Raw genomic sequence first — 18,597 nt, 5'->3', positions numbered from 1 at the left:
GAGATATAAAACAGTCTTGAACTAGGATTCTAACCAACTTCAATACATTCATGAAACATTCAGCTAGCCTTCAGACTTATGAACGTGGAAACATTCCTATCAGCATTCAATGAAAGATATTAATGATGCTAAAAAATGCTCTGACTCTATAAATTTCCTATTCATATTATATTATAAATAAATGATAATTAAAAATTGTATTTATAACAAAACTAAATTATAAAGTGAGGCATGAGTATAATGTTTGGCAGGAGAAACTCCTTAAATTTTAGTAGAACTCTTTCATTTTGATCTGCTTATCCTGATGTGTACAGCTACTGTGCACAAAACTCACTATTCAACTGAAAAAAATGTGAAGGCAATGTAAGGAAGTAGACTTTCTAGACAATTGAGCACAGTGGTATGAATTGGTCCTCATTCTAAATTTTTCACAGTGGTTCTATAGCACATCTAACACAACAGTTCAGAAAGCATATTTTTTCTCAGCCTTCAATGTTCTGAATTATTGTTTTTCAGAATTCCACACCCTTCCTTCAGGGAACCATCATTATCCCTCACTTTTCATAATCTTCCATTTTCTTTTAACTGTTGTGTGCTTGGAGGTTTCCCCATCGGGCATAATATCTAAAAATGAAAGCTATTAACAACTCTACATCCCAAAATCACACCAAGGTCTGATCACACCTCACCTCAGAGATACATAGTTTCACAGTTCTAGCAGTACACAGTTAGTAGGACTAATTAATTGGATCTTTGTGTACTGAGATTGTGATGTGTTGCAGATGGCAATATATTTCTTAGAATCTTTTCTGGGAAGCGATGTTACTTACGCTTCTTTTTCTTCTGCATCTCACATTGAAATTGTATGCTTGGTGATTTCTTCCCTCCAGTGGTTTTCTACACGAATAAGCCGTATCAGAGAGCACTAATGGAATTCATGCATATGCTTATTCCTTTCTACATTAAGCTTATTTTATCCTGTGAGAGGGTCATGCTTGTCAGGCATAATGTGGTATTTGGTTAATTTTGACTTAGGGTGGTTTTCCTTTTTTTTTTTTTTTTTTTTTTAAGGAGTAAAATCGTAGCATTACAAGTTTGCAAGAAACGAGTAAATGTCAAAGCACTGGACAGTGCCTGTACAAGCCCAATTTGGCCCAATTTGTTCTAGCCTGAATTCTTCACTTTAATAGCATTCTTACTTACATAGCAACCTAAAATTTGGTTGTAAGAGTATAAAGTAGCTGTATATCAGACCTGTAGAACTATTTGTACAGGAAACCATTTCCAAATAGCCCTGACTGTAGTGAAATGGGGATATTTGTTTGCAAGTTTCTTGTAAATATTTCAATTGCTTAATCTAGAAAACCACTGATAATCCATAGTAAAATAAAAGTTATTTATTCTGTGAATAAATTCTCTTAACATATTCTTTGTCTTCTGAGAAAACAAGGTGAACATTCTTTCCTTCCAAAAGCAAAATTATTAACCTCTTTTTATTTTGGCAACTCAAATAAATGACCAGGATGAACTGTTTCAGGAAGTGCAAGTCATTTCTAAATGACTGTGTCAGTTCATTATCATAACTTCCTAGACCCATAGTTCTTTGCCACCACTCAAGCCAAGCTGTCACGAAGACACTTCAAAGAAACATGAAAACTTCTCCTTCTGTAGATTGTGGTTATGCAGTACAGTGTGATAGAAAAATTCCTTCAAGTGTTTTTGTGTATTTTTTATGATGGTAGTGTATTTATCTCTCTCGCTATATCTATAATTTTCACTTAACATGGAGTTTATGGAAAAAGCAATAATAGACCAGAAAAAACCTTTGCATTATATACAATAAATACATTAATGTGAGTACAGAGAAGCCCTAGTAGATCAGAAAAAGTCACAGAATTATGTATTTTAAATGCAGATAGGAAACACACAAACACACACACATTTTGCTTACTTTTGAGGAGAGAGAAAATAGCCCCCAGAGTTATTGCATCTGAAAAACTTGTGGATTCTAAGGAATTCTTTTGCCTTTGACAAATATGATACCTTTTTCTTTTTCTTTCTGGAAAGAAAATGGGAGATATGTAAAGCTTACACATGATAGATTGAAATGGCAAGAAAGTCTATTACAGTAACTTTGACATAAATCTTTATTAGTATTATTACTATAATTGAGTAATCTATAAATTCACATTACTAACAACTACTGCAGAAAAAAAACCCTCTCCTTAGTAAACAGGAACTTTTAGATTAAATTAGAGATGGAGATCAGTTATCTAATGTCATCTTTTAATGCCACTACTGTATTATATCAGTCTCTGAAACACTGCCACTTTACCAACTTAACTGTGTAATAAAATGTTCTCAAATCATATTAAATACCACACAAGCATAGAATAGGACATATGTATCAAGATTTTTTTATCAATCATTGGAATACAAGTCAGCAAGGGGAACAGGTTTATCCTAGGAATAAACACAATGTTAATTCTTCAGCATACACAGTAGCATAGTATTGAGAACTCCATGGAATGGGTTGTGTAAGATTGTGAAAAGTCTCTGTTATATGCAGAGTAAAGCTAAAATTAGGACTATCCTAAAATGCAAACAAAAGATGCTACTTATATGTCATAAAACCAGCAACAAGTTTACTTAATGTTTGATGTAGCTCTAATGAATTTTGAACTTTAGTGCTTGAACTGTGTCATTAAGGTCTAATCTGCTCTCAAAAGTTGCTGATATGATCATTACATTACTAATAAGGATGCCAGTTATTCTGGAAAGATGATTTTTTTCCTTTTTGCCAAACAGTGTTAGCTTATACAGGTTTGTTGAACAAAGTAAGCTACATCAGCAAATAAGGAGTATTTTTGTTTGTTCACCAGCACAGCTATGCCAGTTAGGAGTGTAGTTTCTTTTTCCTCACATTACTGCAGAAAATCTACATTACCTGAAGTAACTTAAGCATAGCCAAGACTTTAAAAAGTGCACTTCTGTAGAGTCTCCAAGGAGACTTTAGAGTCAGACTTAAATTTCCCTTCCTCCTGTGAGCACAATTAAAACTGAAGTGACACAGGTGAGAGTTTGAAAAGGATGTCACCTAGTGACAACTGGCACTGCAGAGTAGTGTGATTGGCTAATGATAAAGGAAAGCAAGATGAGGTTCCAAAATCCCTCCTTCAGTGACAGGTTTACTGATATCAAATCTAAAACCAGCAGAGGTAGATAATGCTGCAAAATCTTGCTTTGCACTCCCTGGAATGTAGCTTTACACCACAATTACACTCCCTTATTCTTAGCGGCTGATGGGAGTTCCCCATGTACAGCTGCTTCAGTGGCATCCTCTAAGTCACAGTCACTCAGTCTCCAGCTGCTGAAAACAGCCTAAAACTGCCATGGCATGGGCCAAGACTCCATCACACACACTGGTATTAAACTCCACCTTCTTGAGATCCATCCATCCATCCGTCTTGTAGATATACCACTGTCATATTGTAAACACACAATTTTGAGTGGAGTCTGTGCCAAGCACACATCTATTCAAGTGCAGCAGTCATACATACTATTGTAACTTGTCTGAAAGAGCAGTCTATTTCTCTGAACCAAGAAGTGCATTGGAAGGTCATTCTGGGGACAGGCTTCAGAAGAGGTCGGGGCATCGTAGTCTGTAAACAATATATAGATTATACAGATCTAAGGTGAAGCCTGCAGTTAAGTTACCTAAGGAAATAAAATTAAGAAATTAGTAGGGTTCTACTTGGTTTTGTACTCAAAAAAAATCCCATGGAACAGGGGATTATTTAACTTGGAGTAATCTAACAGAAATTAAATAATGTATAAAACACGTGCTAGGTTCAAAAAACGTAAACAACTTTCAGCTTTCTGCAATGAAGGAGAGTGTTAGACAGAACAGGTTTGCATTGAGAACAGTAAATATCATTAGACTGCCTCTCTTGCAGGGATATCTACTGTATAAAGTTTGGTCTTACCTTGGCAAATGGGTCCACACAGGCCTTCCAACTAACGGAGGGATGTCTGGATGCTTTCCCTAATCTGGAAGTTGCTGATTGACTCCTGTTAAAAATAGGATGTTCACCTGAAAGGCAAGAAAGACAGGATCTTTTTACTCTTTCAGCATACATATAAAACATTGGTGCTTAAAACAAGATGTTCTGAAAGCCAATATATAACGAAGCCATTGCTGTTTAGAACTAAGAAGGAATAGGTACAAGAGAAACAGAAATAATGCCAACTAAAATTAGACAATAAAATGTCTTCATTAATATCTGACTTTTGTCTCTGTAATAGACATCAAGAAGTACAGAAAATGATACATAAAATGTACAAAAGTTAGTTTGTTAGTACCAGATTGATAGAGCATAATCATTGAGAACTATAGAGCTAAATTTAGAATAACTGTAATTATTTAGCAAATTTAAATAGATTTAGGGATTCCTAGTGAATTAAGAATAGGAATCGTATTATAAAGCAGTTGAATAAAAAATTCAGTATACACACATGCTCCATTGTAAGTTTTTATGCAAGGTATGGTTGCCATATTTCTTAACTCTTTTGTATATAAATACTTAAAATAAATTTATGTCCCAAACCTGCTACTGTAAAAATAAAGAACAATGTTTTGGGACTCTCTAATACAGAGTCCTTTTACAAAGTAAAGAACTCTGAAAGCTTAGCTGCTTCTTCCAGGTTTATCAGCTTTCAAATAAACTCTTGTCCTTAGATTGCCTAATCTACAAAATTTTTACCACTACAACCAGATTAAGACTAGATTTTTCTTTTAAGAATTTCTATACGAGATGTATTTTTTCCAACTGGCAGGTGTAACACTAAAATGGGATATTCAAACAAATACAGTCTCAACATTCTTTTAGTCAGCATAACCTACCATATCAAGGTGTATATTACATGCGTGAATATAAATTACTATTTCAATTACTATTTCATTAGTAGCTAGCATTCTGATGTCAAGAATAAAATTCAGCCCACACTTACTCTCTTATAACTGTTGTGGGCAACAGTTTTTTCAGTCAGCTAAGATGACTAGATATGCAGAAGAAAAAAAGTGATGTGCTTGTTTTACAAGTTTTGATTTTAAGGCAAAGTAAGAGCCTTACAGGTTTCAAAACTGATTTGATGTTCTGTCTAAAAAAGACACAGACTTTTCAACTGGTATACTACTAGCACTGTTTAAGTACAAAAATCAATACCTCCTTATCTTCCTAATCATTTCAAGTTAAGCATCCCTCATAGCTTTTAATGCTTGAGCACTCCAAAGTCAAAAACCCCATTAACTGTATCGTGAGAGCTGAAGATGTACAGGCTCCCACAGGACATCAAGTTGCCATTTGAATTTTTTGAACAATTTGTGACACAGAATTTCAGTACATCAGATTTCCTGGCTGGAAATGCAGAGCCATCCAACTCATTAACTATAGCAATACAACTACAGTGTTTCTAATTGTGCTTATAAGTACTGTATTTATATTCTCTGCTTCCTGTGTCATGAACAGGCCTAGCTAAAATGCAGCCTACTACAGTCTTGAGGTATACATTACAACACACACACACAAAGAAAGATAATAACCAAAACGCTCATCTCTGAGCCATAAAGCAACAATGATGTGTGCATTATTTCTTCCTAGCTGACAGTGCCACCTTAGGATCCCAGTTCTGGGTAAGGATTACAATTAATACTATTTATATTATAGCAACTTAATGAAAAGTTGTCACTTCAGCATGGATTTGTTCGTACCTGCACTCAGCAAAATATCTACGTGCTGAAACATGGCATTTCTAGCCGAAGTATTTTCCACCACTCTTGATCAATGTGTTAGCTAAGTGCTACACTTCACTTCAGGGATGCTTGTGCTGAGGGTCTCTGATCATACGGTACCATGCGTTAGCACTTATTCCAAAAGCACTTCTCAAACATGATGATCTGCTGCTGCTGTTATTGCTGAGCTTGAGGAGGAAGGCACAGAACAGATTAAAGCCGTAATAACAACTGTGTTACACCTAAGGCCATGAAACACTTATGTGTTCAGCTATTTGTGCTTAAGTACCCAGAAGGTGGGCACACCGTAAAAACATTTTATACTTTTAGTTTGACTTATCCACCATCTGATTCTCGAACTCACTTCAGTTGCTTTCCTCATATGGAATTTTCCTCACATGGGATGCGCTGTTCCACCGGCCTCCACACCTCACCTTCACCTCACCACTTGCGCCCTCACCCTCAGCTTCACCCTCACCCTCAGCTTCACCCTCACTTACCCCACCCCACCCTCCTGCTGACCCTCCTGTTCACTTTCCCCCTAACGAGGCCGCCCCGGCAGGCGGTGAGGCCTTTGCCCCGGAGCTCGGTTATTGCTACCCTCCAACGGACACCGTCAGCCAGGAGGACGATTAAAATAACATGGGTCTGCTGTAGCCGCTAATGGGATTAGAGGCGAAGCGAGCGAGGCGCGGGCAGCGTTACGGCCATGGCGCGCCTCTGATGGCGGGAGGGCAGCGCGGCAGCTGTGCCTCATGAGCGGGGGCGGGATACCCCAGGTAATCGGGGAGGGCAACGGGGCGGGAGCGCCCCGGCGGCGGGCAGGGATGGTGGGGAAGTCCCGCTCGCGCCGGGGACGAGAGGAGGCCGCGGCTGCCTACAGATAGCCCAGGTGAGAAGAGAGCGAAGCGGGGGCCTGGTCGGGAGCGGGGAGCGCGGCGCGGCGGGAACATCGTGAGGGAGAGAGAGGCGCGGCAATGGGTCGGGGGGTAAAGCACGGGGGGCTGTGAGGAAAGGAGTGCGACAGCGGGAGGAGGAGAGGAGCGCGGGTCCGGGGGAGGGCAGAGCACGGCGGGAGGCGGAGGAGAGCGTCAGCTGGAGCGGGGATAGCGGGAGCGCGGCGGGAGGCGGAGGAGGAGAGCGTCAGCTGGGGGCAGAGATAGAGGGAGTGCGGCAGGAGGAGGAGGAGAGCGTGAGCCGGGGGGGCAGAGATAGAGGGAGCGCGGCAGGAGGAGGAGGAGGGGAAGAAGCGCGACGCAGGGACGGCAGATGCCTGGAAATAAAAATTTGATGATTGCATGCAGCGGCTGGAGAGACTCTGTCGGTGGCGGCGGCGGGGACGAGGCAGGGACAGGGGGGGCGACGGCAAAATGAAGTATCAGAAATACCTGACTGTCTTGCAGATGGCCATAGGGGTGACCGCCTCCAACAGGGGCAGTCTGATGCCCTTAAAGAGGAAGCTGTGGTGAGTAGGCACAAACGGGGCCACGGGCGCTGCGGGCCGGGCCGGGCCGAACGCGGGCCGCGGCGGGACGGGCGGGAGCGGCGGCGGAGGGTCCCCGCGGACATGAGGGGCGCCGTGCCCAGGCCCGGCCTGCGGCGCCGGGCGGGCATCGCCAGGGCACCGAGTTCCCGGCGGATTCGCCGCCAGCCGTGCGGAAACGCCGGGAGGCGTTGGCAGTGCCGGCAGAGCTGTCCGCGCCCGGTCCGGCGCAGGACGCGGCCGGAGCAGGCTCCGCTCCCGCGGGGACAGCGCTGCCGTACGCGGCTCAGCGACAATGGCAGCCCAGGCTGAGGGCGCGGGAGCGGCTCCAGCGGAGGCACCGCTTGCGTGACAGCCCAAGTGTTGCCGCCGATGTAGCGCATTGTGCTCCCGCCGCGGGCTGTGCAGAGAGCCGGGTCCGAATCCCCTGCACCTGCTGACAGGTGTACCGAGAAAACGGAAAAGAGAGACGCAGGTCTAATAGATTAGCGAGCGACAGAGGTAGTGCTGCTCAAATATGGTTATTTTTATTTAAACCCCGCTTTTGCCCTGACTGATCCTCTCTCCTTTTTTGCTTGCTGATTGTGTGCTGAACTAATTTTTCTGGATGAATCAACAACGTTATGAAAAATGTAATTAAGTATAGTGGTGTAATGTGGGTGAGTAGGGCACCGACAGGCATATGGCACTGCAATACCGTGTCACTCGTGGGTGTGCAAGAGCCCACTGTCAGCTTGATGGGAGCAATGGGATGTGTGTCATCATCAGGACAAATCATAAGAAGAAAATACAGGAACTTGAAGTCAGATTTTCTGTGAAGAATATATCAATAGTAGATTTATAGTGTCTTATCTATAAAAATACTCAAGAGTAATACTCAAGAGTGATGTTTAGTTGGCAATGGTCTTACAGTTTTCTTTCACTGGACTTCACATGTTCCTGGTGAAGGAAAGTGAAGTGTCACAGTGCCATTTTATGTAAACATAGGCAGTTTGGAAATAAAAATATTATCATGTCAGCAGTTGTAGGCCGTACATGAATTGGAGTGTGGTTTTTTACTTTTTTTTCCCCCCACATTGTCAGCTAGCATAGATGGCATTAAGAAAATGAATCCCTTGAAGAAACATAATGTGGAACTAGTAAGCTCTCTGTCATTAATTCCAGATCTTGCTGTTCCTTGCAGATAGAACACAATTTGGTCAATCTGTTCATCCTGACTGTAATGAACAAAATCAAATGAAGTCTTAGACAAAATATGTTGTCATACAGATAAGTTTTATTACATTAATCCAAGATTTTTACAATGTATTCAGTGGTTTGACTCTGATTATGTAAGCTGCATAAAGTGTACCATACCTATTTTATTCTTCCCAAATGGCACTCGTGTGCAGCAGTGTAAGTAGTTAGGTATTACATATTTTAAGAAGTTTAATTATTGGTTGTGTAGTAATAACAGTTGTCCAGTTTCGTATTTCCTGTGTCTTATTGAAAATGTTTTATTTACTGGCATGTGAAAGGAAAGCTGTCTTTATTTGTATACTTTCTGTAAGTCTGAAAGGACCCGATTCAACTCCTACTTTGTCTTCAGTTGAGGTTAGATCAGCTCTATGTTGTCCTGTTTCATGCTGAGATTCTGTGCTTTTTGAGGTATAGCAAAACATTATAGTGGATCCATACTAATACTTGTCAGAAACATTGCATTTCATAACATTTCTAGCGTGATATCATGTTGCTGCAATGCAATGCTGTATGAAGATTTAGTTGACTAAAAGTTTTAAAAAAAAAATTAGGTAGACTTTTTTTAATTTTAGGGAGATGTATGAATTATTTGAACATTTCAAAGTATGTCTGTGGGATATTCTTATTAATAGGAGACATGATATAATGTATTCATATTTTCTTTGAGAACTTTAATAGCATTAGGCATTATCTATTTGGATAGAATTTATGCTTATGGATGAAATACTGTTTTCTGATGCATTTAGAGAAATGCGTAAAGAAACTTTGTCATATTATTTTTTCTTACCTGTGCATAGTCTCTATCCAATAATACATTAAAAAATCTGAATATTAGAGAGAAGGATATACTGCTGTTAGTAAAATCAGTGCAATATTAGTGTATGTTTCCAACACTTAAACCAAAATTGGATTTCAGTACTATATAACTGGACATTTCAAAAAGACCTAAAGAAAACAAAAGTTAGTCCATGATCAGAGGATGCTTTCCTTCTATTTTTATTTGCTTATTTTTAAAAATTGACAACATTGTGTTTAACCAATCATATTTGTAAACTTTTTGATGTGTTAATGTGTGTAACTAGAAGCAAAGACATAATTTAATAAAAAAGGGTTAAAATACTCATCTTTTGGTTGGTGGAGATAATCCACCTGAATCCTACTAAAAGAAAATGAAAAAGATAACAGCAATGTTTTATTTCTTTAGAGAGCATCTGTCACTCCAATTTTCTCCTTCTCTTCCCCCCAAAAATTTAAGTCCTATTCTGCATGCAAGTAGAACTACAAATGGAAACACAAAAGATGGACACCGAGTGTCTCACAATGGGTTAAGAATAAATACTTATTAAGTAGCAGAGAATAAACCAGGCAATTGAACAAACAGAAGGAAGCTATGGCACAGGCTTGCAGTGAGAAGTGGAGGAGACAGAAACTTGCTTTTTGTGGAGCTTGTCATTTTATGCTGAGATTTACTTGGGGCAGTAGTGTTTTGGACTAAGGGAGGGAGGAAGCTGCTGGAGCTCTGAACTGCTGATTCAGACCCTTCCCTGTGTGTGTACAGTGTTGTAATCTAATATGTAGGAACCTAATTAAGATGAATAGGATGTTTTTAATCCTCTTGCTGGAGGGACAGTATTTTGATACAAAACCCACCATCATAACGCTGCTAGTACAGACAGAGCACAGCAGTGACTAGCATCTGCAAAGGTGATCAAGAAAAACTGACAACTGACCTGGGAGCACTTTAAAATAGTAAATTGTCATAAATATTTACTGAAATCCCAATATCTGCAACCTGAGTCCTTTATATTAGGAAGAAATTCTTTACAGAGAGGGTAGTCAAGCATTGGAATGGGCTGCCCAGGGAAGTGGTGGATTCTCCCTCCCTGCAGGTTTTTAAGGTGAGACTGACTGTGGCACTCAGTGCCATGGTCTGGTAACCATGGTGGTAATGGATCAGGGATTGGACTTGATGATCTCAGAGGTCCTTTCCAACCCGGTGATTCTGTGATTTTACAATAGGGAAATGCTAAATCACGTTATTAGGGGGAGCTACACAGGTAGACCATAATTTCTTGTCACACTGAATATTTTGCTGCAAGGAGAAGATGTGCAGGCAAATAAACGAACAAATGAAAAATAAAAGCCAACAACAAACTCCCCAACAGGATATCTTAGCAACTCTGACAGTTCTTCTCACTAATATTTCCCTTCTGTTTCTTCAGGATTTGCCTTTACTTTGAAAGGCTTCCTCTGCTTTGGATTACACCCCCGCTGCTCCCCTTGGTGCAGGGAGTGCAGAGTCATGAAATAAAGCAAAAAGCTTGGTTATTGCTAAGTTTTCATTGTGGAGATTATGGAAATGGCTGAAACTATTCCATATTTACATTCTTTTAAGAATGGTTGGTAGCTGTCTGAGGCAATCTAGGTTACAGAAAGAATACAGATGCAGTGCACTACAGAATGTGAATTTTGACAGGATCCAGTTCCCATTTGGTGCTGTTGTTAAAAGCATGTGTGATGTAGTAGCCGGGATGTTAAATGATAGCTGCTTCTTGTAAGATATTGCACAGGCACAGTTATTTTCAAGAGTAGGAGTAAACTTACTTGAAATCAGTGAAGAGTAACCAGCACTGATCTGAAAGCTGTGTTGTCTCAGAGTCTTTGTATTCAGGCTGAGGCTTGGCTGTAGAAGCCCAGGCTTATAATGAAGGATGTGTGTTTTATCTAATGATCTTGGACCATCCCTAGGGAGAAAAGTGCCATTGTTTGTTTATGTTCTAAGTAGTGTCATATTTAGTAGAATGAAATAATGGAAAATGTCACCTTAATATAGGAGATAGCAAACATCAAAGATTGATCTTCTTGGTGTTTCTACAGAACTTGGTGGAAAAATACAGAGGCTCAGAATGGATAGTTTCCATTCTTGACTACTGGTTCCAGTTAATATTTGTTTAAAATGGGGATAAAAATTTGAGTTTAGCCCATTGTAAGGATTTATTCGTGTTGCAAATTAATTAATGCTCTTTTTTCTGCTGGAGGCAGGATACTGTGCTTAGGACCCACATATTTGCACAGGTGCACAAGATTTCAGCATAGTATCTGACTGCTCAGTGTGGCCAGACATTGTTTCAAATTTGTTTTTTATTTTCCCAAACAAATATTGAGTACGTATAAGTGTTAGGATTTCCAGTCTGATAAGTGGGAGTTAATTTCAGCTTTTCCAGCCTTGTGTTTGAGCCAGAAGCCATACTGATCACATTAAGCTGAGCCCAGCTTGTGTTCTCATTTCCTGTAGTACTGAGGAAAACTGGCTTCTAATGGGGAGGGCATATAATTATGGGCATTTTATACATCTTTCAACTGATATCTGTGTAGCTACCAGACATAGAAGTTTTTAAGTTAGACTTTGATATTGCTACAAGTCTCTAAATGCTTTTTATTAGGATAGGCAGACAACTTGTAGTATATGAAAAGTGTGATAATTATGCCACCCTTAGAAGTCTTGTGGAGGCTATGGAGTTGACAAAACCTTGTCCACTCTGCGTTAACTGTAGCATTAATACTACACTTGAAAAACAAATACAGAAAATGTGTCATTTCAAGACTTGTTTTTTATACGTTCTGAGGCTGACTTTTATAACTGTTCAGAACTCTGAACAAGAAGGGAATTTTTTAAGTTCTTGAAAAATTTTTCAATGTAACTGATCTATCTAGAAAATAAGATGACGTTAGTAATTTCAGACATAATTTAACTACAAAAACATGCTAGGTAATAGTGAAAGTTGTTGTAAATAGTGATTATGTGCAAGTAGAAGATGAATATAGTTTTATTAATGAATCCCTGTTATATACAGACCATCTAATTGTTATAATGTGTATTAAGTTGTTAGCCCTTGATGTGATGCTGCACCTTGAAGTCACAGTTGCACAATATTTTATTAAACTAGTGTTTTTGTCAATGGAACACAGGTACTGAAAGTTTAAGGTTTCTGCTTATTTTACAATCTAGAGAAATAATTGAGAGTCATGGTTATGTAATGTGATATATGATGAGGAACCAGTCAAGGTCAGTGAAACTGTTATAAGAATCATGGATAATAAATAAGGGTCTCAGACTCCATGTGGCATTTGCAAAATGTTTCAATTTTACTTGACTAAAATTTCTGAAAGTTAATGAATTGGGGTACCTGATTTTAGGATTCCTGTGGTGAGCTCCATTAAAAAGGTGTTACGTTTCCAGAATATTAAACATATTATTTGAACAGAAACAGCACATTTGAAGCAAGGCATCAGGAACTGTTCACTCCTTTTAAAGATCTTGATGCTATAGTCTACTTTTTAAAGCCCTAGACTGCCTTGAGCATATTATTCCTAGGCTTTTGTTCAAGAAGCAGTCGATGGGCTGCAGATATTTTGAAGGGGCTCTTACAAATCTTTCTGCTTTAGCCTGTGATAATTCCTCTGTACTCCTCATGCATGTATTACAGTCAGTGACTTAGCAATTCACTTCTTAATTTGCTATTAATATTGTATTAATTTGTATTAAGCAACATAAGTAAAAGTTTGAAAGAAGGAGATAATCAGATAAAGTAAATTTCACTGATAATTTTTTAAACTTAGGGTTCGGAGACCAGAACCATGGAGTATTGCTTTATAGTATCAGTACTGACTTAAAAAAAATAAACTTGGTTTCTCTGATTAGTGAACACTTTGAGAACATAAAACATGATTCAAAATTGAGCAGGATTAAAAAAAACTGGTTTTCAGATTTTTTAATCATTTAGTTCCAAGTCCATCTCAAAACACTTTGGACCTTGTCTGATGGAATTGGACTCACTGAAGCTAACACATGGGTTTGTCTTGCAACCCTACAGTCTTAACTTTTGGGGTGTATCCATTGTGGAAATCTCTAGTGTTTGACAGAGTTCCCATTGCAGTACTGCATGAGTGTTCGGGGCAATGGATTCCTGAGTTTCGCTGCTGCACCTGGTGTTCTGCGAAATTCTCCCAATTCCCAGTAATGATATTGATTGAATTTTTTGTTGTTGGTTAAATAATACTTGTTCTTTAGTAAAGATAGCTAGGAATTAATGATTTTATAAAGGATTGAAGGGAATCTTTCAATTGTGATATTTTTTCTCACAACATTATATTTTGAAAGTTAAATGCAACTTTAAAAACGTTATTCTGTATGTCAGAAGCTAACAAGTAACAGCCATAACTTAGTCTCCAGTTCTCCAGAACAAAATGATGGCTGGATTCCAGAAGCAACAAGTTCATTTTTTCAAGAGGCTTTAAAGAGTGAAGTTTATAAGTAGAAGGACCTTTAAAACATACCATTAATGTAGTTTTTTGTTAAAACTGTATAACTTTGATTAGCCTGTTCTTCTGACTTGTTTGTTGGGGTTTTTTTGTTTCATTAAGTCTTTTAAGTATCAGAAAACATTAAAAAACCTGCAACTTAAAGAAATGTGCATTTGTAGGTAAGGCCCCAGAATAAGTGGTTTGAAATGTAGTTCCAAATAAGGAAAAGCTAAGTGCAGCTCACAGCTGTTAAACTCTTCTACTAAGGAAGAAGTCTAATGTACCATATTTTAATTCATCAGAGGTGCATGTGAAGATTAGTTAACCCAAATTTTAAGTAGTGGAATAGGCAGCCCTCAAAGATTTTCTGATTTTTCTGGGCACAGAGCTCAAAGTATATACAATTAGGTGCATCTGCATTAACTTCATCAGAGATGTTTGGAGAGCTCTGCGAGAGAAGACAGTGATACAGTGGAAATGAATTATCACTGTAAATGTCACTGTCTCTGGAACAAGGCTGAGACTGAGGAGTTGTCTTTCTGTGAGCATTTGTCTTGGTAATACTCTAAGACATTTCATGGAAACTGGTGTTTTTAGTATTTCTGTTGTGTGAACCAATATGTTACTGTAGTAGCCAGGGCATGTTTCTCAGAATTTAGTTCATATATGATTATACCAAAAAATCTGGTGGAGTTTCAGCGGGAGGTTTATAATGTAGTTAAAATTTCTCAATACTGTAGTTATGTTTTCAGGTAGAAATTTTTATCTATCCTTGCAGCCTAAAGTTGCCAGGAAAATAACGCAAGGGGGGAAAAAACATCTAAACCAAATTACTATATTATCAAGAGAACTTACAGCAAGCAGTTTGTGTGTATCAGTGTGCATGTGTGAAAACCTCAAAAAAATCAGGCATCTGAAAATGAAATAGTGATTTGGTAGTCCCAGTAGTTCAACAAGAAAATGAAAGGCTTTATCTTTATAAATTGAATAAGAGATTTGAAAAGATTTGTTTTAATTTTCAGCTTGGGATGTTGCAACTTCTCCCTAGCCACCTGTTATCCCTGACCATGACACTGTGTAGACCCGTGAGTCTCACTAATCAAACAAGTGTATTCAAAATGTATTCAATTGTATCTTGTGCCTGGAATTTTGTATTTCAAGTGTTAATGTGGCCCACTATGCAATGTCCTATTTTGATGATGCATAAGACATCTCCATCTTTCTATATTTTTTTGCAGAAACACCCTCTAAAGCTGTTAGTTCAAAGTAAAAGAAGCTAAAACACATAGTTAAATATTTCTCTGTGGGGAGAATCTTAATGCTTTTAGGCAGAAACACTGAACTGCTGTCTGAAAGTTTGTGAAGAGCAAAAAAGAGACATTATTTCTAATTTAAGCCAGTTTTTGAAGTCTTTTATTGCTGCGGTTGAGAAATTATATGAAACAAGTGTAAATCTGGACATTAAGAATTTTATGTTTGTAGGTAATTCTTAGTGAGTGTAGTTGCTGACATACAGTTTTCCTTTTTCTAACATGGTGTCAGTTTGACTAGAGGCTATTTTGCATTTCAGATATTGACCTGACAAACCCTAATACACTTGGTTAATTGTTGACCCCACTTAATTCTCCTCATTAGCAACTTCCAACAAGCTCCTTGAAATGTGGATTGCTTACTCTGAATATTTCACCAGTGGACTCCCTTAGGACTATGTGTAGGTTTCAGTGGGATGAAAGGCCTTATGAAGTGTAGTTCCTTAATATATTACCCCTATAATTTTAACAGATGCTATTATTTCCATTATTGTTTGTTGTTACTCGTTGCTAGAACAGCTGAAGTACCATTAGCACTCAAACTGGAAAAGGTCAAAAACCAAACACTGCCAGGCTCATAGTGATTTAACTGACAGCCATCAACACATATCAAAGAACTCGGGTTTCTCTAAAGTAGCAGAGGAAAATATTCCTTTTAATTTTTCAGAAGTTAAATATATTATTCTGTAATCTATCTTTTGTCTAATTCTTCTCACTTTTGTACAAACAAGATAACTACTGCATGTTTTTGACAAAATCTGCAAGTGGTCTGAACTTGATGGGATCTAGACTTTTGTGGTCTCATTTTGGCACTTAGTGATTGAAAACTAAAGCTTGGATTGGCATTCCTACTGTGTATAGGATGGCAATGTGTTTTCCTTTGTAATTTTTTTACTTTAAGCAAAGGTGTTCAATAAAAATGTATATCCTTTGTCTGATATGTGACTCTTTTTATTTGGCAGGGTAACTCCATCTTCTGAAAATCCCAATGGTGCTACCTGTAGTGTAAGTCAAGGAAAGCCCTCTTTAAGAAGAATAAAAGGGAGAATACACAGAAGCAAAAGTCTCGATAGCATTGATTTCTGTGAATTCACTGTAAGTACCATATCTTTTACATTTATCCTAGCTGAAGTTATGAGAATTGTTAATGAAACAGTTGCCTCCTTGCATCGGGTTTACCTATTTGTCAGATTAGAAAAGGTATTGTACTTAATAATGTTTTAATTGCATTTCTACACTACCAGATGTTAAGAGCAGAGATGTTGCTTGTATTTAGTATTAGCAATGCACAACTATGTTCTTCTTCGCTAACAGTGAGATATAAATTTTTATGTCAGATTTTAATATTGCTACCTGCATGAGATGAAAAAATTAACTGGATCCCATAACTGGAAATGGAGTAAATATGAAAAATGAAATAAGTTTTTAAAAATAATTTTTATATTTAGATTCTGGAAGTTACATTTAAGGTAAAACATTCTTTTTTACAAAACTTACAAAATTATTTTGGTTGTGTATGGCTATAAAAAATTAATAGAAAAGGAAGCAAATGTTCCTTAAAGATACGTATGCCTATAGCACTTGAGGGCTGGTATCACAGGTGATATTTTAGTACAGTTAGGCAGTACTGGTATATACTTCTTTTTGGTTAGGGTGTAGATGTGTTTATGTTACAGTTTCAGAAACTTCAATGTGATCATGGTTTCAGAGAATTTGTATAGGAGATTTTGCTGAATCAAGAGAGAAAAATGAAGTAATTTTCACCCAACTTTTAGTTCAAGAGGGTCTGTTTACATCCAAACATTGGAAGCAAATATATTGTTAATAATCAAAGAGTATGGTGCATGGGGGTAGATGTCCTGCTATTTATACTGTTTACAAAATATTAGAATTAGTCCTAAATACAGTATGTTTTCAAACTCTGTTTATTGAAAATCCACTAAAACCTACACCTCCCAAATAACTGAGGGGAATTTGGTAAAAAAAAATTGTATTCTGATAAATTAAAATAATGTGTTTTTAAATACTTAAATATGTCAAAGAATATGTTAAATTATAAACTGGTTATTAAATATGAGGATGAAAGATCTAGAAAATATGTGGTGTCTTTAAAATGTAGAAGTCAATAGTGATGTGGAGATATTGTCTGGCATTACATTGTGATAGAAACAATACCACTAAAATGTTTAGATGGGGTTTGAGGAATCAATCTTTGTGTATGGCAAAACAGTGGTTTGAGTGTGTTGCGTCTTTCGGTGGGATTTTTTTTACGGATGATGCCAGTAACATAATTGGGATTTTTTTCCTGAGGACGGTTTTGTTTCGAATTATGAGGTCTTGTAGCATTATCTTTGGGACAAAGGGCTTGTTGTTTGCTGTTCAAGGAGGGAATGAAATTACTTGCAAGGGTTTGTGATGTTGTGTGGTGTCCGGAGGCTTCTCTGCAGAACTGGGTTCCGTAGCTGGGGCAGTGTGTGTGCAAAGAGCTCAGTTCGTGCTGTCAGGAACTTGCACTGCCTCATTTAGAGCTGGCTCTGCTGTGTCTGTGCTAACTGTTGTCACGGCACTGATACCGGTGTAATCGATACTGTGTGAAGGTTAGAAATTTCCAGAGGGAACAAAATTTGCTTGAGCTATATGGGTCGTCTTCTGTGTGGTCCTGTTAATAAGTTTTATCTAAATCTGTCTCTACTCTTGGGGCCTTCAAAGAAGAAGAGCTTATAGCCAACGGTAACAAGAATTCCTTGCGTGCCATAGAAACCTTGCAGAGAGATTTGAGACAGATAATAATGGGCAGGTCTGTATCAATAGCATACAAATGTGTAGAGTATGTACATATATAAATGCATACGTTAATAGTGAAGTATTGATAATTAGGATCAGGAAAGGAAGCTCACTCTTTATTTCAGGTCTCATGTTAAAGGATGATAAAAGTTTAAATAGCTAAGCACACAAATCAGAGTTATAAATACAGATTTTCTTGCTACATAATTTAGAATCACACTGAAATATTTCTTGATACTGTATAATGGTAGTCTTATTGTTCTAAAACTGTGATTAAAATAGATCTGAAGAAATAATGGAGGAAATTAGTATGCCTAAGTCTTTCAAGAGTGCTCTCAGAACGGAACGTTTTTTACTTTAAGCATATTTTTCTAGTAAGAAAGCTCAGACTTTATACTACTGCTTTATGCTGTAGTATATTTGTTTTATGCACAACAAAGATGAAAAGTTTCATATTTATATATGTGGATAACTTATATGCTGACAAACTCAAAGTAATTTGAGCATCCAGTGAACTGTTGGTTTCATTCATCATGTAGGGAGATTGAGATCCACTAATAATTCTGAATGTTGCTGGATTTCACTTGAGAGTGAGTAATGCCTGTGTACATCCTAAACTAATCTTTTTGGTAAACCTTTTGTTCCCTATCACTAAGCAAATTCTTACCAAGAATAAATCCTAACAG

At 38.0% G+C, this 18,597-nt stretch overlaps 1 protein-coding gene across 8 annotated transcripts in view; it reads left to right on the top strand.

Annotated features, from left to right (window-relative positions):
• The first annotated feature begins 6,445 nt into the window (after positions 1-6,445).
• TJP1 (tight junction protein 1) overlaps positions 6,446-18,597 on the top strand; it is a 158,583-nt gene continuing 146,431 nt past the window's right edge. For 2 of the 8 annotated variants that reach the window (XM_027898345.1, XM_027898352.1), the window contains exons 1-2: positions 7,035-7,256; positions 16,090-16,222. In XM_027898345.1, the coding sequence (XP_027754146.1) occupies positions 7,090-7,256; positions 16,090-16,222 (300 nt within the window). In that variant the 5' untranslated portion in view covers positions 7,035-7,089. Of the gene's footprint in view, positions 6,571-7,033; positions 7,257-16,089; positions 16,223-18,597 lie in introns of those variants that run through there. The other 6 variants (XM_027898353.1, XM_027898344.1, XM_027898347.1 and 3 more) reach the window with 5 other exon arrangements.

Source organism: Empidonax traillii, unplaced genomic scaffold (assembly GCF_003031625.1).
Source record: "Empidonax traillii isolate 1590-97213 ecotype Southwest subspecies unplaced genomic scaffold, ASM303162v1 scaffold593:size397357, whole genome shotgun sequence".
In the NCBI taxonomy this organism is placed as follows: domain Eukaryota; kingdom Metazoa; phylum Chordata; class Aves; order Passeriformes; family Tyrannidae; genus Empidonax; species Empidonax traillii.
Note: the sequence above shows the minus strand (reverse complement) of the source record. Positions and strands in the feature narration are given on the sequence as shown.